The sequence below is a fragment of the Aspergillus versicolor genome, assembly GCF_001890125.1.
Source record: "Aspergillus versicolor CBS 583.65 unplaced genomic scaffold ASPVEscaffold_8, whole genome shotgun sequence".
NCBI lineage: Eukaryota > Fungi > Ascomycota > Eurotiomycetes > Eurotiales > Aspergillaceae > Aspergillus > Aspergillus versicolor.
The window spans coordinates 1,179,840-1,207,686 of NW_024467531.1; the positions used below are offsets into that span (position 1 = coordinate 1,179,840).

The 27,847-nt window shown below is 51.4% G+C and overlaps 15 protein-coding genes across 15 annotated transcripts; 5 read left to right on the forward strand and 10 right to left on the reverse strand.

The window, feature by feature from the left end:
• The first annotated feature begins 376 nt into the window (after nucleotides 1-376).
• On the forward strand, nucleotides 377-1,145 carry ASPVEDRAFT_44591 (uncharacterized protein). The gene has a single exon (XM_040813086.1). The coding sequence runs from the start codon at nucleotides 482-484 to the stop codon at nucleotides 1,028-1,030; it is 549 nt and encodes a 182-aa protein (XP_040670803.1). The 5' UTR covers nucleotides 377-481; the 3' UTR covers nucleotides 1,031-1,145.
• Nucleotides 1,146-1,596: 451 nt separating this feature from the next.
• On the forward strand, nucleotides 1,597-2,532 carry ASPVEDRAFT_137574 (alpha/beta hydrolase family esterase; the record flags this gene model as incomplete). Its single annotated transcript, XM_040807408.1, has 2 exons — nucleotides 1,597-1,755; nucleotides 1,810-2,532. 2 exons carry the CDS (start codon nucleotides 1,597-1,599, stop codon nucleotides 2,530-2,532), a joined length of 882 nt encoding a protein of 293 aa, XP_040670804.1.
• Nucleotides 2,533-2,590: 58 nt separating this feature from the next.
• Nucleotides 2,591-3,901, reverse strand: ASPVEDRAFT_136899 (uncharacterized protein; the record flags this gene model as incomplete). The annotated part of the gene is made up of 1 exon (XM_040807337.1): nucleotides 2,591-3,901. One exon carries the CDS (start codon nucleotides 3,899-3,901, stop codon nucleotides 2,591-2,593), a length of 1,311 nt encoding a protein of 436 aa, XP_040670805.1.
• A 250-nt stretch (nucleotides 3,902-4,151) lies between these two features.
• ASPVEDRAFT_137391 (NAD(P)-dependent alcohol dehydrogenase) lies at nucleotides 4,152-5,150 on the reverse strand (the record flags this gene model as incomplete). Its single annotated transcript, XM_040807386.1, has 1 exon — nucleotides 4,152-5,150. The coding sequence occupies one exon, from the start codon at nucleotides 5,148-5,150 to the stop codon at nucleotides 4,152-4,154; it is 999 nt and encodes a 332-aa protein (XP_040670806.1).
• Nucleotides 5,151-6,142: 992 nt separating this feature from the next.
• Nucleotides 6,143-7,885, reverse strand: ASPVEDRAFT_55075 (uncharacterized protein; the record flags this gene model as incomplete). The annotated part of the gene is made up of 1 exon (XM_040815015.1): nucleotides 6,143-7,885. One exon carries the CDS (start codon nucleotides 7,883-7,885, stop codon nucleotides 6,143-6,145), a length of 1,743 nt encoding a protein of 580 aa, XP_040670807.1.
• Nucleotides 7,886-8,273: 388 nt separating this feature from the next.
• Nucleotides 8,274-9,638, reverse strand: ASPVEDRAFT_44594 (uncharacterized protein). The gene has a single exon (XM_040813087.1). The coding sequence runs from the start codon at nucleotides 9,546-9,548 to the stop codon at nucleotides 8,598-8,600; it is 951 nt and encodes a 316-aa protein (XP_040670808.1). The 5' UTR covers nucleotides 9,549-9,638; the 3' UTR covers nucleotides 8,274-8,597.
• Nucleotides 9,639-10,412: 774 nt separating this feature from the next.
• On the forward strand, nucleotides 10,413-13,654 carry ASPVEDRAFT_831124 (uncharacterized protein). Its single transcript, XM_040817315.1, has 2 exons — nucleotides 10,413-13,394; nucleotides 13,450-13,654. The coding sequence occupies exons 1-2, from the start codon at nucleotides 10,537-10,539 to the stop codon at nucleotides 13,553-13,555; spliced, it is 2,964 nt and encodes a 987-aa protein (XP_040670809.1). The 5' UTR covers nucleotides 10,413-10,536; the 3' UTR covers nucleotides 13,556-13,654.
• Nucleotides 13,360-14,350, reverse strand: ASPVEDRAFT_74483 (uncharacterized protein). The gene is made up of 3 exons (XM_040816258.1): nucleotides 14,083-14,350; nucleotides 13,450-14,028; nucleotides 13,360-13,394 (listed from the first exon to the last, which is right to left on the reverse strand). Exons 1-2 carry the CDS (start codon nucleotides 14,301-14,303, stop codon nucleotides 13,851-13,853), a joined length of 399 nt encoding a protein of 132 aa, XP_040670810.1. The 5' UTR covers nucleotides 14,304-14,350; the 3' UTR covers nucleotides 13,360-13,394; nucleotides 13,450-13,850.
• A 26-nt stretch (nucleotides 14,351-14,376) lies between these two features.
• Nucleotides 14,377-14,987, reverse strand: ASPVEDRAFT_831126 (uncharacterized protein). Its single transcript, XM_040817316.1, has one exon. It carries the CDS (start codon nucleotides 14,919-14,921, stop codon nucleotides 14,580-14,582), a length of 342 nt encoding a protein of 113 aa, XP_040670811.1. The 5' UTR covers nucleotides 14,922-14,987; the 3' UTR covers nucleotides 14,377-14,579.
• Nucleotides 14,988-15,163: 176 nt separating this feature from the next.
• Nucleotides 15,164-15,982, forward strand: ASPVEDRAFT_831150 (FKBP-type peptidyl-prolyl cis-trans isomerase). The gene is made up of 6 exons (XM_040817318.1): nucleotides 15,164-15,339; nucleotides 15,416-15,483; nucleotides 15,533-15,593; nucleotides 15,648-15,668; nucleotides 15,731-15,772; nucleotides 15,819-15,982. The coding sequence occupies exons 1-6, from the start codon at nucleotides 15,203-15,205 to the stop codon at nucleotides 15,874-15,876; spliced, it is 387 nt and encodes a 128-aa protein (XP_040670812.1). The 5' UTR covers nucleotides 15,164-15,202; the 3' UTR covers nucleotides 15,877-15,982.
• Nucleotides 15,983-16,986: 1,004 nt separating this feature from the next.
• On the forward strand, nucleotides 16,987-19,170 carry ASPVEDRAFT_31463 (uncharacterized protein; the record flags this gene model as incomplete). The annotated part of the gene is made up of 2 exons (XM_040810477.1): nucleotides 16,987-17,469; nucleotides 17,533-19,170. The coding sequence occupies 2 exons, from the start codon at nucleotides 16,987-16,989 to the stop codon at nucleotides 19,168-19,170; spliced, it is 2,121 nt and encodes a 706-aa protein (XP_040670813.1).
• Nucleotides 19,171-20,372: 1,202 nt separating this feature from the next.
• On the reverse strand, nucleotides 20,373-21,536 carry ASPVEDRAFT_86414 (MBL fold metallo-hydrolase; the record flags this gene model as incomplete). The annotated part of the gene is made up of 5 exons (XM_040817839.1): nucleotides 20,373-20,662; nucleotides 20,725-21,081; nucleotides 21,145-21,292; nucleotides 21,346-21,392; nucleotides 21,428-21,536. 5 exons carry the CDS (start codon nucleotides 21,534-21,536, stop codon nucleotides 20,373-20,375), a joined length of 951 nt encoding a protein of 316 aa, XP_040670814.1.
• A 357-nt stretch (nucleotides 21,537-21,893) lies between these two features.
• On the reverse strand, nucleotides 21,894-23,043 carry ASPVEDRAFT_86415 (putative RTA1 domain protein; the record flags this gene model as incomplete). Its single annotated transcript, XM_040817840.1, has 4 exons — nucleotides 21,894-22,614; nucleotides 22,664-22,834; nucleotides 22,880-22,979; nucleotides 23,025-23,043. The coding sequence occupies 4 exons, from the start codon at nucleotides 23,041-23,043 to the stop codon at nucleotides 21,894-21,896; spliced, it is 1,011 nt and encodes a 336-aa protein (XP_040670815.1).
• Nucleotides 23,044-23,380: 337 nt separating this feature from the next.
• ASPVEDRAFT_136694 (putative nucleoside-diphosphate-sugar epimerase) lies at nucleotides 23,381-24,125 on the reverse strand (the record flags this gene model as incomplete). The annotated part of the gene is made up of 2 exons (XM_040807319.1): nucleotides 23,381-23,614; nucleotides 23,691-24,125. 2 exons carry the CDS (start codon nucleotides 24,123-24,125, stop codon nucleotides 23,381-23,383), a joined length of 669 nt encoding a protein of 222 aa, XP_040670816.1.
• Nucleotides 24,126-24,996: 871 nt separating this feature from the next.
• ASPVEDRAFT_86417 (uncharacterized protein) lies at nucleotides 24,997-26,710 on the reverse strand (the record flags this gene model as incomplete). Its single annotated transcript, XM_040817841.1, has 2 exons — nucleotides 24,997-26,388; nucleotides 26,456-26,710. The coding sequence occupies 2 exons, from the start codon at nucleotides 26,708-26,710 to the stop codon at nucleotides 24,997-24,999; spliced, it is 1,647 nt and encodes a 548-aa protein (XP_040670817.1).
• Between the last annotated feature and the right edge of the window lie 1,137 nt (nucleotides 26,711-27,847).

The following is a 27,847-nucleotide window of genomic DNA, read 5'->3' on the forward strand; positions in this document are numbered from 1 at the left end:
AAGTGCATCGGACTTACTCCGAGGCCAACTATGAAGGTCCTGTTGGACTGGGACTTGGGGGAACGAACAAGGGACTACATTGTATAAACTCAATGACAGCTCGAAGCTCAGAGCATAACACTGGGCTATTATGGATGTGATTTCCCCTTCAGAGATTCTCCCTGTAGGGCATGTCTACCATCTCTCGTCACTCGGCAACCGAGGAATGAAGAGCCATTCGTGAATGCCCATACTGTGAGCGAGGCCGTGAGGGATCAGACCCCTGTATAAAGAGCGGCATCCAATCACACAATGACGGACAGACAAGCGTTCACGTCTACAGGCTAATATGGCCAATATCCGCCAAAGCAATCCATCGGGCGTGTATAAATGTACGGTCGATCCCGCATGACCCAGTCTCGGGACCAGCTTCGCAACCTTAACCACCCCACATTCCTTGCCACGACACTCGACGACACTCCCACAACTGCAGGACGCCACGATGTCTAACAGCACCAAGAAAGTCCCATACAAGGTGTACCCCCCGCCAGCACCACCGAAGCCACCCAAAACCCGTATCTCGCACCAGCTCTACCTCGGAATCAGGCCCGCCTCCGACAGCGCCCCGGCCCACTTCGGAATCATCGTGCGCTTCCCAGAACACCACCCAGACGGCGGCGACTGTGCGTGGTACCACTGTATGGGATCAGGATCGCGAGAAAGCCCCTACCGCCGGATAGTGAATGCGCCAAAGACATTCGAGGATGCGACGTTCAAAAGAAGGGTGCCTATTGGCGCTCTGCACGAGACCAAGCTGAAGTCATTTCTGCGCGCGTTCAAGAAGACGAAACCGCAACCGGCGGAGTTATTCGTCTCTAGTTTTCTGTACCGGTTGGGTCGCGTGGGTGTGCTCAAGGAGTATGAGCTCGTCCACTTTCTGAGGGAGCTGGATGTGTCTGTTCAGGGGCTGGAGAGTGACCCAGAGTATGAATCGGATCCGGAGCTGGAGCATGCAGTTACCAGTCGGCTTCTTTATCCTTCTGAGATTTGATATTTTGTTCTGTTTGTGATATTTATGATACCAGGATTCAGGGGCGTGCGGCATTCTATCTTTTGCCTTTTTCTGTCTCTTAGCATGTACTATGAATGACATTTAAACCCGTCCGTCTAATCCGATCCATTTCGTAGGAATAGAGGGTTTATGTATTGGATACTGTAGGGCATAGAGGGCTTTACCTCTAAGGGGTCGTTCTTTCTCAGCCGCTACACAAACTTTGCATCTTCCTAGTATGAATATCGGTACACTAAAGAATGGCAATCAGGTTGGAGCCTCAGTAGTCTACTTTGCAGTGTCAGCCCAGGGTTATTCAACATCTACTAGTCCTTCCTAGAGCATCCCAAGTAACAAGGGCTTTGGCCATACGGCAATTCCCTATTTCCAACTGCCGAAATGCACAATCTGCCGAGCATCCCAGCTATATAACGAACAAATATACCAATATGCCCTCGGCTCGGCACTTCTTAACTGAAACGCTGCGGCCTCAACATGAGACAGCAGTTCTATAAGATCACCCCGTTCCCCAGAGGTTTCCCCCACATCCTGCAGGATCATTAACAATGAAGCTCTCGACTCTCTTCCTTGCATCTGCTTCCGCCACCGCGGGATCTGCCGCAACCCTATCCCAGGTCCTCGACTTTGGCAACAACCCAGGCGACAATGAGATGTGGATATACGTTCCCGACAAACTAGCTGACACTCCAGCTGTCATCGTCGCGGTATCACCCTCTCTCCCTGACACAAATAAGTAACACCCAAGCTAAGTAAAGTAGCTCCACGGCTGCCTTGGCTCTGCAGAGGCCTACTACAGCGAGGTAGCAGACCTCCCCCCTGCTGCTGACGAGAACGGTTTCATCCTCGTGTACCCGGGCTCCAACGATGACTTCCACTGCTGGGACGTTGCGACGGCTGAATCGCTGACGCATAATGGGGGGAGCGATTCCCAGTCTATCGTCAATATGGTTCAGTATACGCTCGATAAATACAGCGGGGACAGCAGCAAGGTGTTTGCGACTGGCTCCTCGTCTGGCTCTATGATGAGTCTTGTCCTGGCTGCGGCGTATCCGGATGTCTTTTCCGGGGTGGCGGCGTATAGTGGAGTTCCGTATGGTTGTTTGAGAGGCTCGCCCGGTTCGTCCCCGTTTACGGCTGATCAGGCCTGTGCGCAGGGTGAGGTGAGTAAGACGGCGTCGGAGTGGAAGGATGAGGTGGGCCAGGCCTGGCCTGGGTTTAATGGGAGTTATCCCAAGGTGCAGGTGTGGCATGGGACGGCAGATTCGGTCATCTCGCCGAACAACTTCGACGAGGAGGTGAAGCAGTGGTCGGCTGTTTTTGGAGTGAATCTTACCAAAGAGGAGCAGGATAGCCCGCTGGATGGGTATACGCGGTCTATTTTCGGAGATGGCAGTCATTTTGAAGCGTATCTTGCAGAGGGTGTTGGCCATGTTGTGCCAACTCAGGTGGACTCGACGCTGCGATGGTTCGGACTGATATAGGAATCATGATTCATGAATTAAAGGTCTATACAGTAAAGTGGTATATCTATACAAAAAGCTAAGTCCACTTGGGCTGTGGACAGGTCCCCAGGGCCCTTGCCCTCGCATCAATCCTCTGCAGCATCCAGCCAGACCCATATCCCTTCTTGGCCTCCCCCAGTCGGGCATCTCTGCCAAAGAGACACATCCCATCAGGCCTCCTCGTGAACTGCAGGCAGTTCCGGTCCTTCTCGCAGAGCTGCCTGCAAGCCTCGACACTCCTGACAACCGTGCGCTCCTCCTCGCCCTCATTATCCCAGTCGACCAGATTCCCCTCGATCATGCGCGGCCGGTTCATCTCAAGAAAGACATCCTTCCATAGCACCGGTTCCTTCGCACCTTTCGGACTCTGCCTCGCAACAGTACTCTCCATCCTCGTGATCTCCTGGATCTCATCCGGCTTCAAATGATGGAACGACACGGCAGGATAACACCACGGCGTGCGGCTATACTTGCCCGCAAAGGCCTCCACCTCCTTGGGCGGCGCAATCTGCAGCATCGGCCAGCTCCATTCCAGATTCACTCCTGCGTCACGCAGCAGCATCCCCAGCACACAGTCACCCGCCCATTCGGACTCAGTCACCGAGTCCCAGTGGCTGCGCTGCGCGTCGATCAGGCTCGCGGCTTGCGATATCGCAGGCCGGCTGAGCACGAACCCGCTGCCGCCGTGCCCGAATATCACATCGCGGATCTGCATCTGGTTGCCCATGTAGTAGGGCCTTGTGTGGTCGAGGCGTTCCAGCCAGAAAAGCAGCGAGGACCAGAGGATGTATGTGTCGGCCTCCATGAAGACGTACCATTTCAGGGATGGTTTGTTGAAGAGCCGGAACGTGTGCTCGATCATGGGGATGAATTTCCATTTGTCCAGTTTCCAGCCTGGGTTGGATTTTCCGAAGGGGGTTGAGGGGTCGTCGGAGAGGTCGATTTGGGTCAGCCCATTGCGACCGTAGGATTTGACGCGCGTGTAGAGGTTGAAGTCGGGGAGTTCGTGGAGGTGTGAGGATTCATTGTAGAGCACGTCGTGGACGGGGATGTCGGCGACTTCCTCGTCGTAGTCGGACCAGACGATGTAGTTGGGGATGCAGCGTAGTGTGGTGTTGCGGTGGATGGGCAGCTTGGAGTGTGCCTCTGTCACGCCGGTTTTGAGCACCAGCACCACGTCGGATAGGCCGGGCAGAGACGGGCAGTCGGCGGGGATGCGCCCGTCGATCGAGTAGACGGGGCTATTATTGGGGTGGTAGTGGTAGTAGACGCCGTAGAAGTGTAGCAGCAGCACGAGGGCTACGAAGATGTAGAGGCGCCGGTACGCCCGTTGCGACAGCGACAACATCACATCGGACAGGCACACTACAAGCAAGGGATGACAGGAATGTCCAGTTACACTGACAGCAGTGACATGCAAGGGATAGCTTTCGACTTAATAGATTCTGATCAGGATCGACAGCGTCGTCATCACTTGGCGTCATCGGCACAAGCGCCAACCACGGTTCGCTGTGCGAAACTCGCCCCTCGAACCCCAGTCCCCACGGTCCCTGAACTACTGAAGAACTGACAAAACGAGAAAAGGCCTTAAAAGGCGCCTACTGCACCTCCAACACCCCCCGGTACCGCATCTTCCCCCCCTCCAGCGTCTGCACGCACTCCCGGACGCCCTTCTCCGTCATTGGAAACTTCACCACCATGGGCTTAATGCCATGGAACGCGGAGAACTCTAGCATGTCGCGGTGCACCTGGCGCGCGCCCACAATTCCCCCCTGCACACGCAAGCCTAGCCCCATTAGCGGCATATGCGGGAAGGTAAAGGGCTTCTCGGAAACCGTGAGCGGCGAGATCGTCGCCCGCGCATCCAGCACGGCCAGGTAGAGCTCCCAGTCCGGCAGCGCGCTCGTCGTCACAATCAGATGGCTCAACTTGCGTGCTCCGTCCAGCTTCAGCTCCTTTGCGCCCTTGGTCGCGTGGAACTCGTGTGCGCCCAACTTCAGCGCCTCGTCCTTCTTCGAGTCCGTCCCTGAGAACACCACAACGCGGGCCCCCATCTTGTTCGCAAACTGGATCGCCAAGTGGCCCAGCCCGCCTATGCCCACTATCCCCACGGTGCTGGTGCGTTTGACGTCCGCGACGACCATAGCGTTGTACACCGTTGCTCCGCCGCACATCAGGGGCGCCGCGGACGCGTTGTCCAGGGCGTCGGGAATCTTGAAGAGAAATGCCTCGCGCCAGACGGCATGGCTCGCGAATGATCCCTGGTCCAGGTCTGCCATTCCGTACATCTTGCGCTCCGGACAGAAGGTCTCCCAGCCTGTGAGACAGTGGCGGCACGAGCCGCAGCAGTCGTGCACGTAACCCCAGCCTGCGCGGTCCCCCTTCTTCAGCGATCTGACGTCCGGGCCGACCTCCTCGACCTGTCCGACGCCCTCGTGGCCGAGCACCATGTCGGCGGATAGGTAGTGCAGGTCGGTGCCGCACACTCCCGAGTGGGTGACTTTGATGAGGACCTGGTCGCCTTTCAGAGAAGTGGGTTTCTTCGATTTCGACTCAATGATCCCGTCGGGGGATCCTTTGTAGACTGTGAACGACATCTTGGCTTGAATGCTCGATTAACTTGAGCTCAACTCAACTGGTAAGGTTGAGGGATCTGGCGAGCGATAAATGGGCTGAAAGTATACTACTTCATGACATCACGATCCCTTCATCCATTCCACATTATTCCACTGCAGCAGCGAAGGAGATGGAGGAACCCGCATGACCTCATGGAATCACCGTTGTAACCCTCTAGAAACTNAACTGGTAAGGTTGAGGGATCTGGCGAGCGATAAATGGGCTGAAAGTATACTACTTCATGACATCACGATCCCTTCATCCATTCCACATTATTCCACTGCAGCAGCGAAGGAGATGGAGGAACCCGCATGACCTCATGGAATCACCGTTGTAACCCTCTAGAAACTCCTTACTGAAACCCTCGTTATGCTTGTTCGTGCTTGTCATTGGTGCGCTCGGTCGAAATTGCTGGCGAGACTTTCAGATCATCCACGCCGATAACCCAAGTTGTCGCCGAAACAATCGCCATTACACGGCTCCATCCAGGACGTGCAGTTCATCTTCTTGATCGTCGCTGTTATCGCTGACCAACGTCCTCTGTGCGACATTTTGGCCGAGGTTGAGTCGCGTGGCCGGGTTTCCGACCGTGAGAGCTGTCCCGCGACCGAGTCGGTGTGCATCATTCCGAGTTGGCGAAGTGAGGAGGAGTCTATCGAGGGGTCGACGGCATTCCGAGCGTCGCCGATCGAACGGTCTCAGTCGCACTTTCTGGTCATTATCGCGGGGTCAATCATTCTCCGGTATGTCTTTCGCCCAACTCGTCCGTAGGTGATGTTTCCAACTCCTGCCTTGCCGGTCCGTGGAAGTGTCTGGCAGAGCCTGTAGTTCCCGGTCCACTTCCCGGACCAGCAGTACTTCGTAGAAAGCCACAAAAAAGTGACGAGGGAAAGTAAGAGGGAAGACGTCTTCACTCGTATCTATATACCCAAGCAAGGACCTTGGTGGCGATGACAGACTCATGACTCTATCTCTATGTTACCATAAGGTCCTCAACTCGTCCCATCTCTGCAGCAGTAACACAGTCCTTCAGACTCCCAAAGTGCACCCCTCGGTGCACAATCCCAGGTGCATAATGCGCATACTTGGCCGAGTTCGTCATCAGGTTCACCACATCTGCCTTAATCGCCGACTCGGAGATCATACACCAGCATGTATCCGTGACGATTTCAGCTCCAAAGGCCTCGAGTATTTTGGTATATCCAGCAGTACAAGCATGGCCGTAGACTTCCCGGTTCGTCGTGATCATCATCTGCACAGATGATACCTTGCGCTTGCCATCGCAGAGTTCACTCAGCCGCGCAAACTCTTCCAGGGAGAAGTGTGGGTTTCCCAACGAGATGAGCCCAACTGTCTTGTCACTCGCCGTGGTCAGCCCATCCAACGCAGCGCGCAGATTCGTCTCCGTCAACCGAATCCGCGGCAGTCCAGCGGGATAGAACTGCGCCGCTTCAGGGGTCACACCAGCAATATGGAACATAGGCGCTGACGCCGTCGTAGCAAACGCCGCTCCAAATCCCTTCAAATCAGCCATCGTAACCTTGCTCTTCATCCCCTCCAACCCTGTAATCAACGGAATTCCACCCCCAACAACCTTCCCAACCGCATACCCCAACAACGGCCAAAATGCATCTTCCATCGCAACCACCCGCTCCGGCCTTACATCCACCTCAATGCAACTCGCAGGAACCCGGCCCTGAGCCGTCTGTGCCCCAGCAAGTGGCGCCCGCCCCGTAAGCGCAATACAGACATCAATCAGATCCGGATACTTCTGCGTGCGCGCTCCAAGCACACTATTCGCAAACACCACCGCATTCGACTCCGCCCAGCCGATACTCTCGCCAGTCTGCGGGACAGAATCTCCTAGTAGGTATGGCGCACAGGTGAAGCTATTGGTTGCGCCCATGGCGATATAGCTACTCGCGAGCCGGTTGGCTTCGCGCGCGAGATCCTCGTCCACGCCGAGCTCGCGCCAGCGCTGCTGGTCGATGGAGATAGAGTTTAGGGTTGTGGGAACGGCGACACGCGCGCCCTGTTTGAGGAATGTTTGTGCGACGAGGTTGCTTGCTGGGCCGGTGTAGATGCAGGCGTCGATGTGGGCGCGGGAGACTGGGGTGAGTTGGTGGGCGTTTTGGAGGTTTGCGTATTGAAGTAGGATTTGCATGGCGAGTGATGCGGCGGTGCCATTTGCGCCGGTTAGGATTGCTTTGTCGGTTGGTGTTAGGGAGATGTGGTTTGTGATGTCTGGATCTGGTAATTGGGGTGGTGGCGAGTCTTCCGGTTGTGGTGGGGGTGGTGTTTGGCTGCCTTGCAGGTCGGGGCCGTGAGAACTCCAAGTAGAGATATATTTCTGCGATCGGAGAGTGTTGAATTGCTCTGCACTGACTCGGTAGACGGGGATGGAGAGGCTGAGCAGTGTTTGCGCGACGAGGACTCCTGTTGTTGCGATCTCCTCGGCGTCTCTGAAGACAAGAGCTGCAGGGGCGAGTTTGTTCACCAGCAGCTCGATCATCACTAGGCTTCCGGTGCAAGATCCGCGAGTTGATGGTAACACAAGCACCCGGTCTTTGATGTTCTCGCCGAAGAGAGGGTGGTGATGGTCGATGATCTCGCCTGTGTCCTGTCCGACGCCTCCCCAGAAGCTGAGGGGCGTTGACGAGTACAGCACCTCGCCTGAGGCGGCGCCGTGGACGATGGCTTTTGCTGTTATCCTCATCTTGACAGCTGGGAGAGGACAGGTTGATGTTGACGGAGAAGTTTCACTTCAGTCTCCCACTTACTCCAACTCGCAGCACTCATTCTTCTCTCGGTTTCTACAGCCGCTGATAACCGAGTCCCAACAAAGAGACGCCGCACCTGGTTTATATCCATGAAATAATACTACAGAATTTATTAGACCATTTTAATTGTTTCTTCTGTCATGATACGATGAAGGTGAGGTGGTACTACAGGTACTGAGAATTCTTCTATCTCTCTGTTGACAAATATATATATATTATGAGACAACACTCATCATATGGTGAAAATATTTCCAGTCCATGTAATCTCCCAATACCCTTTATCAACAGTGACATCCACACCGGTGTACGGAGCACAATGGGCGTCTCGGTATCCACATCAGTTAGCAGAGCACTGCCAGGTAGAACGGGCTCACAATGGTTGTGGCAGGGATCGCGAGCCCTGGTATACCTCGTTTATGAGGGGGATGCGGGCCAGGCTGTGTTCGAGAGCACACGGAGTATGGAGATTCAGTCTGGCGCTGTCTCCCGCTCTTAACCCTGCCGAACCGATGTTCCTAACTGGATATATAGACAAAGGGGACGCGAGCAGGTCCGTAGCACAAATCACCCCAGTTCGCAGAGAAGAGACAGCAAAGCCGGGAACACAGTACTACTTCAGGATTGGTACTCTGTCCTAACTGAACAAAATTATATTCCACCTGTATCAAATTGAACTAGCGGCAGCACCTTCTTGACCGTTGGTAATATCTTGAACGGGTATCTGCATTCTTTTTCAACTTCCATACAATCCTTCTCTGGCCAACGCAAGAAGACACGAAATTCCATTGCTGGTTTAATTCGCGCTAACTCGTCAAGCCATGGGGCCCAGTAATCCTTTCCGCTCATGCCCGGAATGTGATCTGTCTCTCCAGTTAAATGCATTGTGAGCTTCTGTAGCCCGGCAAGACCTGCAATAGCGTTGCAGCTCTCACGCCAGGTGCCAAGATCATAGGGAGCATCGTCGGCCCATTCGATATTATCCTTGAAGTCCCAGGTAAAGTGCAAGTCACGAATCTGATTCAGGTGTTTCGGCAGGACTGACCGCCGGAGGTACAAGGGCGTGTCGACATGGTTCATGTCGAAGATATTGCTTTGGTAAAGCACCGGGATTGCCTCTCTATATATCATCCGACATGCCTGCAGCAGAGGGAGCAGATTGGCCGGCTTTGCGGAATGAGGACTCTTCGGTCCACAGTAGAAGCCAGGCGTTTTCCCCAGAGTCAGAGGATCATGTGTGCTACCCCAGCACCAATGCCAGCCTGTGTCGAGCTCAGGATCCCACTCCTCGACACATTCGACGGCGAGGAGCTTCTTTGGGGCCCGAGCAATATGTAACAGACGCCCACCTAGGAATTCGACCCAGATCTGCAGACGAATTTCTCCTGGTAATTGGAAGAGGGGCGATTGAGATTGATCGAATGTCTGCTGGATAGATTTGCTAAATGGATTCCACGGGTGTATTGGCTCGCCGGAGCGTGGATTGGACAATGCACGGGGGCGCACTCCGGGGAGTTTTCGTGGTGTGTTGGTCTTGCGGTCCTTCTGTGTTTTCTTGATGTCTTCGGCGTTTCCACATCTCCGGCGCCTGCGAAACAACATCCTGCAAATTGAAAAATCTGAAGATGCAAGGGGAAAGGACAGAAGGAGAGTGCAACACTTTTACCAGTTGACTAAAAAGGGCGCGGTTACTGAGTAAGAGCTTGTAGTGTAGAAGTTGGTTAAATATCGAATCCGACTGAGTGTTGGATGATGAAATGCCAAGAGTCAGCAGTGCCAGCAAGGAAACCGGAATGTCAATTATCTACGCAGTTGATCATCATATAATTACTTGATTAGTATAATAACAGGTATATTCAGGGGTTATCTATATCTCGTTCTACTCAGTTCCTTGATTATCACTACTTCTTCCTGTATAGTCAATTATTCAAGTTGTGGTGATTGTTTATCAGCCTGAGCACTGCCACCCACCAACAAAGTCAATAACCACGCAATCGGTCGTTCGAGACTCTCCAGGCGAAGCAAGTGATACGCCGAGAGGCTTGTTTTATTTAGAGGTGCAGTTAAGCTCCTGGGCCACGCGTATGGAGACACTTACTCAGTAATGGCTCTATAGCTTAACTAGTTAGTAGGTACGAGCCCGGTCAGCGCCTAAGGTAACACATTGACCACCCACAATATCTGCATCCTATCATTGAACTTGGTGATTGACGATCCACGCAGATTGCGGATACTCCGCGGTACTTTATTTCGCTATCATGCTTCCAAATCATATCTCAGGCGAGAAACGGCCCCCATGCTGCAGCGCCGCATCGCCACCGTTCCACACGATGAGCGTCAAACTGACACAAAGGCGGCCCTTTAGACCTTCATATCGGATTTCACCCTCTGCGTCTGTGGACTTTGATGTAAATCATTATTTCCAGCCGGCCATGGCCCCCATCTGCAGCGGCGCATGGGATGGGGGCCATTGAGCAGCAGAAGGGTAGATAATCCGCTATGCGAAGCTTCATAATTGCTTCCTTTACCGCGTACATTGGCGGCCTGATCCTCCTTGCTGTTGCTTAGCTATCGTTGAGCGGCTGCGACTATGAGGTATACTCCCATTCTTTTGGCCCTCCTGGGCTCGCTTGCCACTAGCCATGGCTATGTTTTGGATTCATCCTGTGATACATATAGATCTACGGTGATTGATGTTATGAAGGGCGCATTTGATCTGGCCGAGAAAGGGCGTGACGCTCTCAGTGATGTTGCGTCTGGAAATTCTCCTGGGGACCCTAAAGCCCAGGCTCACTCAGACTTGGTTTCCTGGCTATTCGCTGATATCAAGGCAAGTAGCTCAGACCCTAACTACCAGACAGCCTTCAACAAGTTCTCGTCGGTTCTGGGATACAACACCAACGATGGACAGCCTGAGACAACGCCTCCTGATTACAAAGCCCTCTCGACCGATAAAGTTGTCATCTTTTGCGACTATAAGCGGTTCGCCGAGAATAAAGATTGCAACGGGAACCCTAAGAAGGGTTATGTGTGCGACACGAAAATGGGTGTTTACTGGCCAATGAATGATATATATAAGGATTGCAAAAAGCATGGCATATTCAGCTCGAGTGCTGTCCAGGTAAGCAATTTTATATTAGCCTCTCCGGAGCACCCAAACGGGAGTTTTAAGCTGATTCGATGGCAGGCCTGGACGTACGAGTTCGCTAGTAAAGGAGCCCGAAAGGCGTCCGAGATTCAGCTTTGTCCTGATTTCTTGAAAGAGCTCCCCAAGAGTAACATCAAAACCTTGAAGGACCAGGGTACCGAGTCCGCCCTGGCGAGGAGTTGGAAGAAATTGTCGGACTTTCTGGACGACCCAATGCGGACGCCAATTGATGTAGCATATACCTTTGATGCCACTTTGCTGCACGAAATGACGCATGCGATTCCGAACGCCGCAACTGCAGATCTAGATAAAGGCGACTGTTATGGCTGGAAGAAGTGCAAGAAGTTGGCGAAAGCGGGCACGAACAACGCAGACAGTTACGCCATATTTGGCCTGGCCGCGCAAATGATTTCCCAACAGGGCCAGCGGCCCATGGAAGACGGAAGTGTCAAAGCCCTCCCTGCCCCTCCAGCCAAAAGGGGCTTGTATGGGTCTCTTTTGAGCCGAGCAGATGATCCGGAAGGCTTCCTCTCTTCTACCGGCAAGCCGCATTCCACGTTCAGAACTTCAACTCGTGCTTCGTCTGGGGTGAATAGCCTGCCCTCTTCAGGTCAACCTGGAAACAGTCCTGTTGTTGCTCCAACAAGCGGCAGTGCGTTGCCTGGAGGTCCATCATCCACCACGCCTCCGGCTACCTCTCCTACCAGGCCTGCTTCGACTGGTATTCCTCCCGCTACCTCCCAATCATCCAACCCTGCCTCGTCTGGAATCCCTCCAGCTGCATCTACATCTTCCGGCGAGCCCGTATCTCCTAGCTCCAGTAGCAGCCACGCCGCAGCTGGCACATCGACATCTGAAGCTGGCCCCTCTTCCACTCCTGTGACTGCCGGGTCACCAACATATCCCGCTTCCATTACGTCTATGCCGCAAGGCAGCAGCGTGTCGACAGTCACATCAGGATCATCCACTGTCCCGATCCCAATGACCGTGATCGACGTGACCAACTCGGACACGACAACTCCCGTCACGTATATCTCTACCAAGACAAGCGTTGATGATGGTCAACCTACGGCCGCTTGGATGTGCACTGGCCCACTATGCAATACCGGTTGCGAAGTCCCCATATTCTGCGACTCACCTGACCTCGGCAACTCTTGGGGTCTGTGCTGTGGCTTTTCTCCGCCAGCTCTCCCTGATGGCACACTCCCTCCCCCAGGCGGCCCTCCCCCGCCCTATGATGGTGGTGACGAAACAACACCGGACGATGCTTCTACATCTTCCACCAGTGAATCAACCACTGAATCCAGTAGCGACACGAGCAGTGAAACAACTAGTGAACCAACCACTTCTTCAACGACGCCAACTACTTCTTCGAGCGGGATAACAAGCTCTAGCACAACCTCAACATCTGCTGAACCAGTACTTACCGAGGGACCCATTGGTGATAGGTTCTTGGCCTGGGATCCTGCTATGCCGTCGTGGTACCAAGTGCAGGAATCAGTCCTTTCGGCGCTTATCGCAGACACTACTGATCCATATATTACCTGGACACCTTCCGCCACAGTATCCGCTGATATGGGCTCATCCCCCAAGCCTCCTATTACCTCGTCAACATCTCTGATGCCTTCATCCACTTCTGAGTCAACTTCGTCCACACCAACAGAGACAAGTTCATCCTCCAAGCCTCCGATTGGCTCGCCGTCCACTCCTGTGTCGACTTCTTCTACATCTACAGAGACAAGCTCATCAACAACTGAGGAAAGCACATCTTCCAACCAGCCAACTGGATCGCCATCTGTTCCTGTTACAGCTCCAGCCACAGATTCTGAGACAAGCTCTCCATCTCCTGCCACTACACCCCCTCCATCGACAACCGACGAATCGCCTGATACACTGTCTTGTACGACAACTATCTTTCCTGACAGCAACAGCGAGTATGGCGAAGTGCTGTATTATACCTCGCTGAGCCACTCGATTCTTGATGTTTACACGTTATCGATGACGCTCACCACAGGGGCTGGTGACCCAACCACTCTTCAGACAGCAATGCCTAGTGCGACGTCTATTGATAACGACGGATCGTCCCAATGCCACAACCTTAGTAAAGACATGTGTGTGGAGGCAGCCGAAGGTTTTAAGAATGATGCGGAAGACTCCGATAACCCATACGAGCTGTTGACTGGAAGGACTGACCACCACTCGTCTGATAAGTGGGTTGCGCTTTTTGACTACACGTGCATAGCAGTCCTGGAGTGCGATGACGACAGCCCGGGAATGAGTGGATTGCAAGCGTATAAGGCGTAAGTCTTCTGTAGAGTTCACCGAAGGACTTTTACTGATTGTGTGCACCAACAGACTCCAAGATATGTTCGACCAAGATGAGACGAAAATTGAAAAGTGCGGACATTCTTACCTCGACAATGGATGTGTTGTGAGGACTGACTACCACTTTAACTATTAATTTGGGGTTTGGGCATCTGGGGGTGTTATAGGGCGTTCGCTGCCGGGTGGTCTTCCACGGGTGGTCTTTGTGAATATATCAATGATGGAGGAGGGGGCTTGTGCCCCTGTGACGCTCTTTAGTAATGCGCGCGCGAACAGCCTCGCTGTGGAATTGGGTCAGGCGCTAGCTTAACAGTTTTAATATAGTAGATAGTACTCATTCAGACGTAACTACATAACGGGCCATCGCTTCGGAGCATGATGTATCCATCAATGCGGAAAAAAAGTAAAAAAAATAAAATAAACTGGATATCCTATATGCTTGCCGAGCGATCACGAACAAACTTGCTAAGCCGTGCACGATCGAGAGTCTGGCCTTCAACCAAACGACCAGTCTCCTTGACATTCCCATCAACGAGCTCGAAGCGAACCAAAGTCGGAATGGCGTTGACATTCCACTTTGTCCGGAAAACGTTAGAGAGATCCTTCCATCTGATGTGGTAGTTAGCATGAAGCGAATTTCAATGGTATTTGGGGTTAACATACTGATCTTTTTGGCCAACGTTGACAAATGCAACCTGCGGCGCTTGGGGCGTGGAAAAGACTTCCTGTAGATGGGGCAGTGCGGCGACGACATCAGGACACCATGGCTTTCCGGTGTTGGGGTCGGGTGAGGCGTGGAAGGAGAGGAAGGTGACTGGGGTTTCGGCAGACAGCTGCAGTGCTGCAGCTGAGCTGGGGAGAGGGAAGTCCGTGATGACAGGCATTGTGGACAGTTGGAGTTGATAGATGGAGGATGGATTGTTTGTGGAAGAAGAAAGCAGCGAGTGGTGGAAAGTGGGATGGATTCCTCAGGCCGACATACAAACCGTCGCCCCACCCACTCGGCGATTGCCCATTGTGCTGCATTGGCTACAATGACATTGCCCGAAAAATGGCATCATTCTGGCTGGACCTCCCATCATACGGGTCAATAGTGGTGAAATTACACATCCTTTAACTGCTGGTGCTGTCCGATCCGCTTTCCCTTTCAGCAAAACTTGCTATATAGAACCAGCAACTGTAAGACTCAAGAGAGGGTCATTTCCACCACACCAATCATTTGTAGTATCTATTACTATCTCGAGTACACTTCCACTCAGGTGAAAGGCTGCTGGGCTTGTATCCATCTTTGTCTGATGGGGGATCTGGCTCGGGACATAAAGGCCTGGAGGCCTCGGAGATACTAACAGGAAAGTCGACCATATTAAAATCAGCCACGACTCACTCACACTTCTTACACTAACCAAAGGCGAAATGTTGGGGATAATTAAAAAAAATGCAAGGTCACGTCTTTCTTCAGCAGAAGCTGATGTGAGAGGGTTCGCGGCACTCTGGGAGAGCATATGAGGACCCTGGAGCCTGCTGGTTTGTAGAGAGGAAACGGATTCCGTATTGTAATTGAAGATTTACAGTGGTTCAAGGTGTAGGGAGGTTTGTTGTTGACCCTTGATAATTGACATTCTTCTGCCGATCAGGAACTCAAAGGAGACCAGGAAATCAGCCAATCAAAGAGGCGCCGAGGCGGAGTCAGTTGATTGCTTGATGTTACGGCCTCAGGCAGCAGCAAAATTGCATCTCCGACGACACACGCTGCACACTCTCGACATCAATCAAGACTCGAACAATGGGCGTCATCGACTTCATCAAGGACATCATCCGTCCTGGAAATGGCGTCGACTATCCCAAACAAGGGGATATGGTGACTGTCCACTATCATGGTTACCTGTATGATCCGACGCGTTCATGGAATAGGGGGCGCCGGTATGTGAATAAAGGCCAAAGCAACTGGTCTACTATTCTTAGGCCTACGACTGATGTTCTGACTTGGCCAATGCAGATTTGACAGTAGCATCAAGCGAGGCAGACCTTTTACCTTCCAGATCGGGATGGGCAAAGTGATCAAAGGTCAGTTCTCGGCCATCGCATTGTTTGGATCCGCCACTGATGAAAACAGGATGGGAAGTTGGGATTCTCGGCATGAGCCTCGGTGAAAAGTCCTATCTCACTTTCGGCCCGTATGTTTTTCTGACCTTCCCTTTTCTGGCACTTGGCTGACGCGACCTGGGCAGACACTACGGATACGGCACAAGGTACGTTGCATTTCTGTATTGAGTGAGTGTATTGAGTTGGATTATGTGTTGACTCCCTGCAGAGGAGCTCCTCCATTTATTCCTGGAAATTCCCCGCTGGTCTTGTAAGTCCCACCTGAGCTCTTCTGACCGGATGCTCATTTTCTGCAGCAACGTTGAACTGCTGGCTATCAACGGGCGAACTGTCCAGTCTGATGACTCGGAGTAATGCTCCACCCACATCAAGACAGCCATTTCGCTATTAGCCAATGATAGGATCTTTCTTGGTGGGTGACATTCACTGTGTATGTGAACTGTCATATTTCCGCATTTCGTCGTCCCCCGCCACTGTGTTCACGGTGGACCTCGTGAAATGAAACCCATTGGAAGCGCCCTTCTGCGTCAGAGGAGGCTGACATGAAATCTCTCCGCAATTCCTGATGATGATCCAGTGGCGTCTGGTTCTCCTCGAGCTGTTCGATGTTTGGAGTCTCGAGCTCCGTTTCTACCCTCTGCCAGGATTACTCCCATCAGGCGGCTCACAGCGGATTCCCTCTTTCAGTAACTTGTCTTTATGCAACCTCGGTTTTCTTTGTCCCCATTCTGAGACCAGTTTCATATTTTCTTATGTGTTTCTTTCAGTCATATGCCATTGTGGAGTTTACTTGGGTGTCTTGTATCTTAAATCTTCAGACAGCAACAAAGAACAGAGGCACAAAGAGATCTCTATCTCAACAACCGCCCTCCTGTTTCATAAGATAAGAACGTAGTTTCAATTCAGTCTCGCGATCGGGAGAATCTCTCATCACACTCTGTATTGTTAGCAATATCTCATTGTCAAACAAACCGACGTAGCTAAGCAGACCATGAGCCTCTCATGCAGGTTCAGATGTCGCCCTGGCACGGCCATTGGCGGGGTGCTTTTTGCCCCTCGTTCTGCAGCTGCTAAGCATCGAGGTCTGCTGAGTTTGGTGACAGCTGTCTGGACAGTTCCATTGATTCCGGGTATGGGAGACTGGTCACCGTTGATATCTTTGACGACGTCCCATGCCTTTCAGTCAATCACATTCATCCCCTGTGGTGTTGTTCCAGATAAGAGTAGCCATGCTATAATTGGACATAAATAAGCCTTTGAGATGTTCTCGACCAAATCTGCCAAACAAGACCACATTGTTATGGCGCCGGTGTTACTCTTCAGTTATAACCCACACTCTGTCTAGGCGGGTGTCCTCGATCTCTCAGATTTTCCCAATTTTTTTTTTTTATTATTTTTCCTTCACTCTCCCTTCTCTCTAATATTGTTATCCACATCCCCAGATCTAAAGACCGATAAAGCAAAATGGTGCAAACTCGGTCTTCAACACGTAACTCGCTCGACAGCGAGGAGAACAACACAACCCATGGAAATGCCCTCCAGCACCACAAAACCCAAGAAGAGCCGGAATTCAACGAGCTAACGACAGGGAGACGTTCCATAAAGAGAAAATATTCCGACGACGACCCCGACGCTGATGAGAAGAAGCCGCAAAAGAGGAAGCGAATCCCCAGAGGTGGCCAGCGAAAGACTCATGTCTTCCACATCCCCGTTCCAGATCCAGAGGACCTAAAGGTAATCCGCAGAAACTTCAAGCGGCTGCAGAACCGCCAGGTCTGGGGTGTTATCCGGGACCATTTCTCTGCTCTTGAGAACCTCTGGATTAAGAAGTATAAGTGGAATATGCCGACGACCAGGACTGAGCTGGATTACGGGTTGCTTGTCCGGAACATTTGCAAATATCGGCATATACCTAGCTCTAATGGGAGGACTTGCGACCGATGTTCGGTAAGGCTGCCTCTCTCATATGTTTTGTTTTTCTTTTGCTAACGGCTGGTTGTGTTGGGATAGGCCAGGGGCCAGACAGGTTGTCTGCACAACGGAGTTGATAGATGCAAAGGCTGTGTCCGGAACGGCGTGCAATGTACAGTTACAAACAAGCGCAGTGCACAAACTCGGATTCTTCGGGGGGACCTGAATGCCAACGAACCCTTGTCAGATCCAGGTGCGCTTGTGACATGGTGTACCCCCGACCAGCAGCCGCCGTTGCCAAAGGGGCCGGCAAAAAGGCATCGTAGTGATGCTGGTATCGATGACGAAGTGAAAGAAAGACGTGTAGCTACGGCTGGTCCCTCTACCCAAGTCCCTCAACAAGACTCTGTTGGTCGTGCCCGGGGGAATCTGGCCATGAGGAATTCACAGCAACTTCCAGTTCAGCAGCAGAACCCCACAACCTTTTTCGAAAACGGATCGTACACGAATAACCCATTCGCTGACCCACAGCTCTATCCAGACGATACCTCTTTCGAGAACCAGCAGGGGCTGCCATTTGGTGGACAATATCAGATGCATCCCGAGTACCCCATGCCGCCAGACTCAACAGGCTTCAATCTTACTTTCGCACAGTACGATCAGGGAAACAATGGACTTGGACTACAGCCACGGTTTTCTCAGCTCGGCCATGGGAGGCCGTTTATCCACGACCGGGAAATCGTGATGAATGCGATCATTGAGCTTCGTGCTGAAGTGCAGAGACTCGGCGGCAACACCAGTATTGCTGCAGACCTGGTGGCACTGGCTCCTATCCAGCGTGCCCCTGCTACTTTGCAAGGCCCTGCCCCTTTTCCTTCTCGCCGGCAGTCGCAGTCTGCAAATACAGCTACAGCTTCCCACAGCAACCCTGTCACCCCTACCTCTCCGCTGTTCGAAAGCACCCTGGAAGATGTAACGCCAACATCGAGTGGGTTTGACTATAACACCCAGCATCAAAGCCCGGGATCAGGGCTTTTGGATACGAAAGTGCATCGGCAATCACCAACGTCCGCTGGATTTGATCATAACATCCACAATCAGACTGACACTTCGTCGTTGTTCAATTCTGCCGCACATAATCTAGGACCAACCTCGGCACCATCACACAATAACATGTCGCATCAAGGTCCAGCACAGCCGTTCTTCTCATCACAATTCGAACTGCAACCGGAATTCACTGTCTTTCCCTCAAACTTCCAGCAATTCGGACAGCAGCCCTCAGAAACCCCTATCGACCCAGGCCTACTGGAATATCCAGACTTTCTGCAGCTCAACACCGAAAATACATCGAATGGATCTCGACTAGAGTCCTATGATGTCAATGGAGAAGCTATCCCCGCTCTTAAACTGCAGGGTACAGCGAGGATGTCACGACTCAGTGCAGCTGCCAACCCTGAACCCAGCGGCAATGGAGATGAGGCAGAGATAGCCGGCCGCGATACTTCGCTGCGGTCGACGAAAGAAAGGTTGCGTGGGCATGCCGAAGAGGTCTTGCTCGAGGAAGAGCAGGATTCTCCCCATAACCCCCTTGAGGAAGGCTGGCCTGCAGATGGTCCGGTGCAATTTGGCAATATGAATGGTAACGACGATAATGACTTTCAGCCTGTGCTAGATCGCGACCCACCGAATGACTCTCTTATTCTCGAACAGTTCGATGGCTTCATTGCAATGTTTTAGTTTCATCACGATGCGATATGAAAATGTTTAGGATTATTTCACATGGTTGGCGGTTTGCAAAGGGGACAAGGTGTTGGTTTGGCTATTAGCAGTGGTGTTTGGGTACAATGTAGATTTGGTGTTGGGCTTGGATCTGGGGATGCTGGCGTTCTCCCGGTGGATGTTGTCATTTATTTATTTGATGCGTATGGTTTTTTTATCCTTTTTTTACCATTATTCCTTTTTTATTTTTATGGCTTTTCTTATGGCTTTATTTACGATGTCCGTTTATCTTCGACAGATAGACGCCTTCGCGCATGGACTTAGCATAATTCTCAGCTTGAAAACAGAAATGCCCTAACTCCGCCTCTCCTAATCCAATATACGGTACGTATGTACTCAGCTCCGGGCCCAGGTACGCCTGAATAACAACGTCAGCCCTGGCTGAGCCCCTGAATACCAATTAGAGCCCCTATTTAAGCCTCGCCGATCACCGTCTTGGCAACATCAACTTCCCTCTTGGGCAAAGAGCGAGGCTTAGCGGTGGTAGTTTGCTGTCAGCACAGCCTGATCGGCGGGGCTGAAACACCCCTGATAAGAGAGGACTTGAGAGTTGAGGTATTTGAGCTGAAGATTTCCTGCTTTCCAGATCTTTTTCTCACCAATATTTACTCCTCTCTATACCAACCCCTCGGCTGCTTCAGGTACGCTTCACAGCCGATCTGGTTAGATGCAGTACTGACCTCGTTAGCAGACTCTTGGTCTCCCAACGTCTTAATTTCACAGCCCCACCAAACAAGCAAAATAACCAAAATGTGTCTCGCTCTTGGCTTCATGAACTCATATGCCAAAAAGCATCACGACGCGAAAGGGAAGAAGACCGGCGAAGAAGACCAACCTCCGCGACCTGTCATGGCCACTGCGCCCGCCCAGACAACAGCACCGGTGCAGGGCGGCCCACCCGCGCCTCAATAGAACATAGGCCCGGTGGAAAGGATACGACTGGTGTTGTGGTTTCCGGTATATGGGCTAGCTTGATAGTCCTTGGAGTTGTGCTTGTGAAGGGTGATGGTTTGCGAGATTAAGCTTGGTTTAATGCAGTGGAGTTTTGGTTTGGATTCTGCATTCACAATCCCTATTATTATTGTTGCTTCAGCTGCGGGTATTTGTTTTTGGATTTGTTTGATATGGATTCTTTCTTCCAGCAAGCTAGACAGACCTTATTATAATGTATACTTGCTCCCTGAAAAAGCAGGAACCAGACAATTCGGCATATCGCGCGCAATCTGGCACTTGAATCGCCATCCAGTGCAGTGCCCCGCTAGCATGACCTTTGGATCAAATTTCTTCAGGTCTTGCATCGTTGATTCGAGCTTTGCCTCGTCTGCATCTGCTAGGTGGTATCCACCTACGACACTATACAAAGGCGCCCCGTTGCCTGATATTACGGCGTCGCGACAGGTGTTGACAACCCCGGCGTGGCCACAGCCTGTGAACACGACCAACCCTTTGCCTGTGGAGGTTAATCATGAGAAAACCATTGACATTACACAGGATTCTGTGAATTGAAATTACCTTTGAGATTGCACATCACATAGCGCTCGTCCATGATCATCGTATCCTCCTCCCATTTCCCTCTAGAGTTCTCGTACCGCAATCCGCCATAGATACCATCTTCATACAGCGTCTCGCGCGGTACTTCCCCCGAAATACTGAAGAAGTCATCGAGCACTGTATGTGGCTGGTCACTCTTGACCACAGTAGCACCGGCAGCCTCCAGCTCAGCAAACGATGGGTCAGATTCAAGCGATATAGCCATGTCGCCAGCCTGGACGCCTCTGAAATCCGGACGATTGGGGTGGACATCCATTATGACTTTTTTGTTGGGGCCTTTGTTCTCCTGGATTAGTTCGATGGCGCGGATTAGACCGCCTGTGGTTTCTTAGCTCTCTTCGTTCTTACTTTAGTTGCTCGATGGATGGGATTGAAGCGTACCAGAGTGGTCGCGATGATAGTGCGACAGCACGATATGCTCGATCTGGCCAATTTCCGAGCGCAGACGGCGGGAATTCCGTTCCCAGACCTCGCCTTCTGGTCCGGCGTCGAAGAGAAGCGTATGCTTTTTGCCTCCTTTTGTTGCGATCTGGTTGTCGTTAGTCTACATTCTTTTGATAGAATTGAAGGGAGTAAACAAACTAAAAGGAGAGACAGCCCATGCGCATTTCCATCGTTGCGCCATGGCGCTGCGTGCCGGCGGGTAAGGGCGAGAGAGGGATACCCATGAACTGGCTGGCAACTTGAACAGCGGGGTTCATGCTCGGTGTTATGGGGTCCAGTTCGTCGTTGACGAGGACGTGGATTTCCAGGTCGTCGATTTCAGTTAGCATATTGGCGGTGATGTCGTGAGTTGCTTCGTGGTGTTGCATCGAGTTCCAGTAAAAGAGATTTATATAGAACAATGAGTCTCGATTGCGTTTTCTTGCTAAGCAGCTGTCAAATAATTTCCCAGCTATAAGCTGCAGCTGGATTGGTTGTCAATTGCCGAGCTCGGCTTCTGTTACGTCAAATGTTCGATTTCCAGGCATTCGGCGATCAAACATTGGTTCGCCGAATGGGATCCATCTATGAATTACAGGCTTAAGTGACGAGGATTATATTGGTAAACATAGAAAGAAACAAGACGCAAATGAAAATACAATATACCACCACGCTAATCAGACAGACAGAAAGAAGAAAGAAACAACTCAAGAAGAAACAGACTGAACATCCTTCTCATGCAGTGGAAAGAACTGTCCCCAAACCCCAAACGTCAACAACTGCATAGCTGCCCTCCCCAGCTCAGCAGCAGTCGGCTGATACCCAGCTTTATTCCCACCTTCTGTCTCGCTCACTCCATCTTCAGCTAAACAAACAGTCCGATCCCTTGGCAAATACCGACCGGGATTCAAAACATTCCAAAGCAGAGAGTTCGCCAACATGACCGCCGCATCGAAGACATAGAAGAACCACTCGTGCCTCAGCAGTGGGCTAAGCTGTTCCATTTTCTCCGCATCGTCCGTATCGAGCGCTGTATTCCCGGTATGTTCGACGATCCGGTAGATACATCGGATTAAGATGAGGGCCATGCTGGTATAGAGCGTTATCATGAGCATGGGGATTTTCCTCTTCTCCACTGCGGCTCTGGCTGTTACGCATCGTCTGTGAAAGAGGCCGCCGACGCAGATGAATATCGTTATCACGCAGAGCTGGATACTAATCGCGACGAGGATGAGGGTGCTTCCGAGATTCTGTTTGTCTCCTTTTGGGTTCGATGTGAATGCCACACCTAAGGCGTTGATTGCTTCGACAATACCCATGAGTGCGCCGAAGATGCCGAGGACTTTGTTCGGGGCTATTGGAGCGAGATGGGGGACGTAGTAGAAGATCCGTCCGAGGATGTGGTAGTTTGCGAGTTCGAGAAGAGGACTGTCGAAGTTAATAGGGTTTGGGGTAAGTGTGGCACGGTCTGACGTACGGGCATATGTTGATGAAGACCTGACTCATGATGTAGATTGTCATGGTTTGCTGAGGGGTGTCTGTGGTGTATATGTAGTTGTATGCGCCGTATTCGCGCAGGGCATATCCGGTGGTGAATATAAGAGCGCAGAGTGGGTGCAACCCTATGATTGTCCAAGAATTATAGCGGCTGGGATTGTTAGATGGTGCTTCTGAACAGTGAGTTGTTACTCACCAGCATTGCCAAAGATGGCCGACTGCCGAGATCGCAAAGAGGATAGTGAAGAATATGGGCGCTCCCTTGTTGGGTGCATACACATAGAGACTATGCGGGACTGCGCGGGTCAGTATGCTTCTGCGACTGGGGTGAAGAAACCTACCAACTTCGCCGTCGGCCATTTTGCCGTTAATGTTAAATGAAATCGATAGCTGTAAGAAGACGATTCTAGGATAGGATAAACTGGACAACGAGAAGTGTTTCTCCTTAAGTATTCCTCTGTTGGTGATCGTCTTTTCCCGATTGAGCCAAATTGCCTGCCAAGCCGCCGATCTGAGCTTAGCCACTGCACAGTACAGCCCCGGCGGGCTCTGTAGGGCTCTCCTATGGAGTCGTGGTGTATCATCCGTATTATTGGTCATTTGTAAACAGTTAGACTGAAGAATCCAGGCCGTAATCTAATCCCGCAAGGTCATATATACAGGTATATTACTCCAACGCCCGGTAAACTCCAATCTCTCACGGCCACTCATTAATCGTCTGGTTCTCAATCGTCGTCTCCTTGTTCCCATTCAGCGCAATATCAACCATGGCCCGCGCCAGCAGATCCATCCTAACAGACGGGAACATGCTCCAGACACGATCGCGAATCGTCCCCTGCGTAGACGGAACTAGTGAGGGGCGCATAATATACGCCTCAAACGCATCTGGATTCGCCTCAGCATGTCTGAGGAGAACATTCTCCGATTCACCCTATGTCTATCAGTACAGTCCATAACAAATAACAACATAAAAGGTGGACAATAAGGTGAAGATGGGGGAAACAAACCCTCAACCGACGAAAATTACCCATCCACCAAAGCGACTTATTCTGGTCCCGCTCCACACCAGAACCGCTGATATACACAAACCGCAGTTTCCCACCGGGGGCTGAAGTCGACGCAATCTCTGCCATATTCGCCGCCGCTGCAGCAGGATAATCTACAGAAATGACGCGGGTGCGTTCGTCGTTCCCTGCCTGGGATGGGCGAAGGCCGATGGACCACAGGCAAGCACCTGCATTTTTCAATTCATCTCTTAATTTCGGGTCTGAATAGGAGAGGAAATCTTCATCTTTCATGAGGTATGTGCGGAGCTTGTCGCTTTTGATGTCTAGGTCGCGTCTGGTCAGAGCGACGATGGAGGTGATTGATGGGTGGGCGATACATTGGGTGAGGATTTCTTGGCCGATGTAGCCTGTTGCGCCTGCGATAATTACCTTCATTTTGGATAGCAGGGTTGGAGTTGCAAAGTAACGGTGAGGTGGTGGTTAGGGGGCGAATGTCAGACGCGATGAGGCTGTCCCGTTATGTCCTCTAAGCCCGTTATCTCCGTCGCTGATCGCCCTGTCGTGTTCAGCTGGGGCGCCTTATTCACTTCTGCCTAGTCTAAATGGTTTTCTGTGATGATTATTAATTTAATAGAGTCTATGGTCGGGACAGCTTCTTTTTCTGCCATCGTAGGTGTGTGGCGAGTTTGATCCCTGTCGGTCGGTATATATATCGGCGGAACAATATCAACTTTTATATATAGAGTGAATAATTTTGGATGTAAGATACCTCCACCGTGATCCTACCGAAGTAACTTCAAGAAAAGAATATTAAACCGATGCAACTAACGTAATGATCTCCTTGCCACAGTGTATTAAAGGTCGAAATAGTCATCAAAGACGATATATAGCTTACGTTATATGCAGGCCCGGTAGTCGTACAAACAGGACAATCCGCGTGTCCGACTAACTATCTATGGACCCTTGATTAAGGTAGATTCAGAAAGTTAATTTCTTCAGGTATCAGTAGCTAGGAAAAAGTGAACGTTACCTCAGGTTCTGTATTACCGATGAAGTTACACGAGACAGAGAGCGTGGCCAGGGCCGCAGGAAGTGTCATCTAGAAGGCGCTATAGGCAGGGAGCGGCGTGATATGGGCAGTCATTTACAGATCGACAGCTTCTAGAACTCATGCGGGCGCCGGGATCCCGGAAGAGACGGTGGTTTTGATATTAACTGCCCTGTACAGAATGAATCATCGAGACGTTAGCCAACAAGAAAGACAACAATTTAATCATTATTTTGAGCATCCAAAGTATAGAGAAAGCTATGAAGCCGAAGTATTTGAATTATCAACAACTCCCCATTTCTGAATCTTTGAAACCATCTCCACCATCTGGTTGAGATCCATACTACCGGTAAGCGATTTGAACTCCTCAATACGGTTATCACGCTCTTTGACCTGCCTGCTGAGGGTTTCTATGCCCTGTTCAAGGTCGCTTATGTGAATATCGCGCTCTGTAACTCCTTGCAGGAGGGCCTCAGCCCGGGCATTCTGGACACGGAGCTCCTCGTCACGCTTTTCTAACGTGGCCTTCAGCTCATGTATTGTCCTAGGATCGACGGCATCTCTTTTGAGCTTCTCGATCTGGCACTCGTACCGGTCTACCATCTTGTTAAGATCATCTATATGTCGGGTGAAATCAGCAATCTCATCTTTCCTGCGAGCTTCGAGCCCTTTAATCTCGACAGCCAATGCTCCCGCCTGTGCCGCGTACGAATCTGCCGATATTTGCGCAATGCAGGTGTTTCTTGCTAATAGTTGTGCCCTCTCAGCTAGGGATCCTGAATGCCTGGCAGCTTCTCGTGCAAGTCTAGATCTTAATTCGCTGTAGAAGCGATATCGATTCGGTTCAGCGGCTGGGTCTGGGCACCGATAACCCGCGGCAACATCATCTGTTTCTGTCCCAGGCTCTACTGCACCCACGGCTGACGCGGTCGGGGTTGTGGATTTGCTAATGGTGTTTCCGGCGCCAGTTTCTGGTGTTGGAGGTTGAGCATAATCATCCCCTCTTTCAGCCGGCTCAGATGCGGCAGTGATACTTTCCTGCCCATGTCTTTGGTGTATGATAGGTTCGGTAGTACCGGTGAGGGACGATGACACTGCGGGGGAATCTTCGGTGCTAGAAGTCGAGGTATCCGAAGCAGATGCAGAATCGGGCTGAGTGCGAGAGAGGGGAGGTATTTCCACTGATATAGTGCGGTTTGAGGATGGACCGACGGATGAGTCCCACTTTCGCCGGATGGCGTTTAACCGGTTGACTGTTTCTTCCGCCATACTTCTGTCTGGTTGAGTCTGGACGGCGGGCGAGTGTGTTGCTACCTGAGATCGACCCTTCCTGGGTTCAGGCATTGGAAGCTTTAGAACCAAGGGACAAGATTGTCGCTGGGCGGATGGAATTGAAGGCCCCGGATTCGAAGGCCTTGACCGTAATTTCATTAGACCCTTGCTGGAATTGTGAAGACGTTCGCTTTGTTTGGCCGGCGGCGCGGGAGGGACACATCGATCAATGTTCTCATTTGCCTCAGGTCTAACTGCATCTGAGACGCCCCTGTCGATGGGGCCTTGGGTGGCAGCTGCTGTTGAGTGCTTTGAAGGAGACTGCATAGACGTGCGCCGGTAAAGACCTGATCGTCTCATTCTGCGTCGTGGGGTATACTATTCAGTAGATGAACATGTTAGGTAAGATGATAGAAACTATGTAACTGAGCTCTGCATCGCTTACTGGTGTTATTTCGCCATCGGCTGTGATGTCCCCGGCATCTGGATCACTATCAACATCGATCTCACTTGTAGAGTCGGACTCGCGGGTGTCCAAGTGCCTATCAATAATCATATTGGGCTTGGTCTTGTTTGCTGGTAGTCTTTGCCTCGTCTTCCTCCTGGTGTGAGGCTTTGGATCCGAGAAATCTTCGCTGGTATAGTCTGGGTCGTCACTGTCATCAACCGGTCGTTTGGCAGGTACTGTAGGCTGTGGCATCTCGGTTCCCCATTCAGTCCTCTAGCGGGCTTGTAGCTCACCAGTTCGAGGAGCTGCCTGCTGATACTGGCTAAAGTCCGACCGGGGAGACGGGTTTCATATTTCTGTTTTGATAGCGAAACCCAGTTAGCCATCAATCACCTTAGTCTTTTTATGCGACGCCCGACGGCAGTGAAGTAAAGGGGTGGCTTACCTGCGCGAAATGCTTGGCGGAAAGACCGGACGCGTTTGTATACAGCCGGAGAAGTAGGGAATTATCCTTTGGAGTCCGACACCGTTGTTCTTTTGGACAACATCGAGGGACAGCCGCTCCTCGACCTGCGTTGTCGAAAGTGGTTGTGTTATCCGGCAAAAAGTGGCGGGATCACAACATTGAAAATACGACTGAGTGAATTCCAATGTGAACGGGCCAATAGAATGCCAGGTACAGGAATATGTGCGTCCAATCAGACAATGGTCAATGGATATCTGTTACTAGAATTTATCAGCCAGTGTAGTTAATTACTTGCATCGTGGTGCTCTCGAGGATTTACGGGTTCAAATCCGTTTTGCATTCCGTCCATGCCACAGCTCTAAAGGAACCTTCACGAGTATTTCACAGGTACAACTATCGAGAGACATCCGACGTTAGTATCGATAGATTCACCAGTGATATCATCGTTAGAGTGAGATCCGTATCAGATGGGTCGTTATTGTCTTGTCCCGCAACAGCTGGAGCGAGCGCGGTGAGTAGGACAGAAACCGAGGCAAGATTGATCTTCATAGTTGCTAAGGTGAGTCCAATAATACTGAGATAGGTTGGCAGAAGCAGATGGGATGAAAGACGGGTTTCCTGGCATTTAAGCTTGTACTCCTGCGCCTATGACAGGCAGTTGTCACACAACATACCACCACTCCTTACAGTACTCATTCTTCCTACTCTGGAAACCCGCACGGTGCGTTCAAGAAAATGCCTTATGTGTGAGATCTACAGCTAATCAGACCTCCCACTGCCCATTGACATTGTTACACCCCTGGGGTAGCCCCTTCTCGTTAGGCGACATATCAGGCATTCCAGCCACAAAGACACCGGGCGCCAGGATACATTCTTCACAATTGATGTTCGTTATTGTCTATGGGTGTGCAGCCGACGATTCG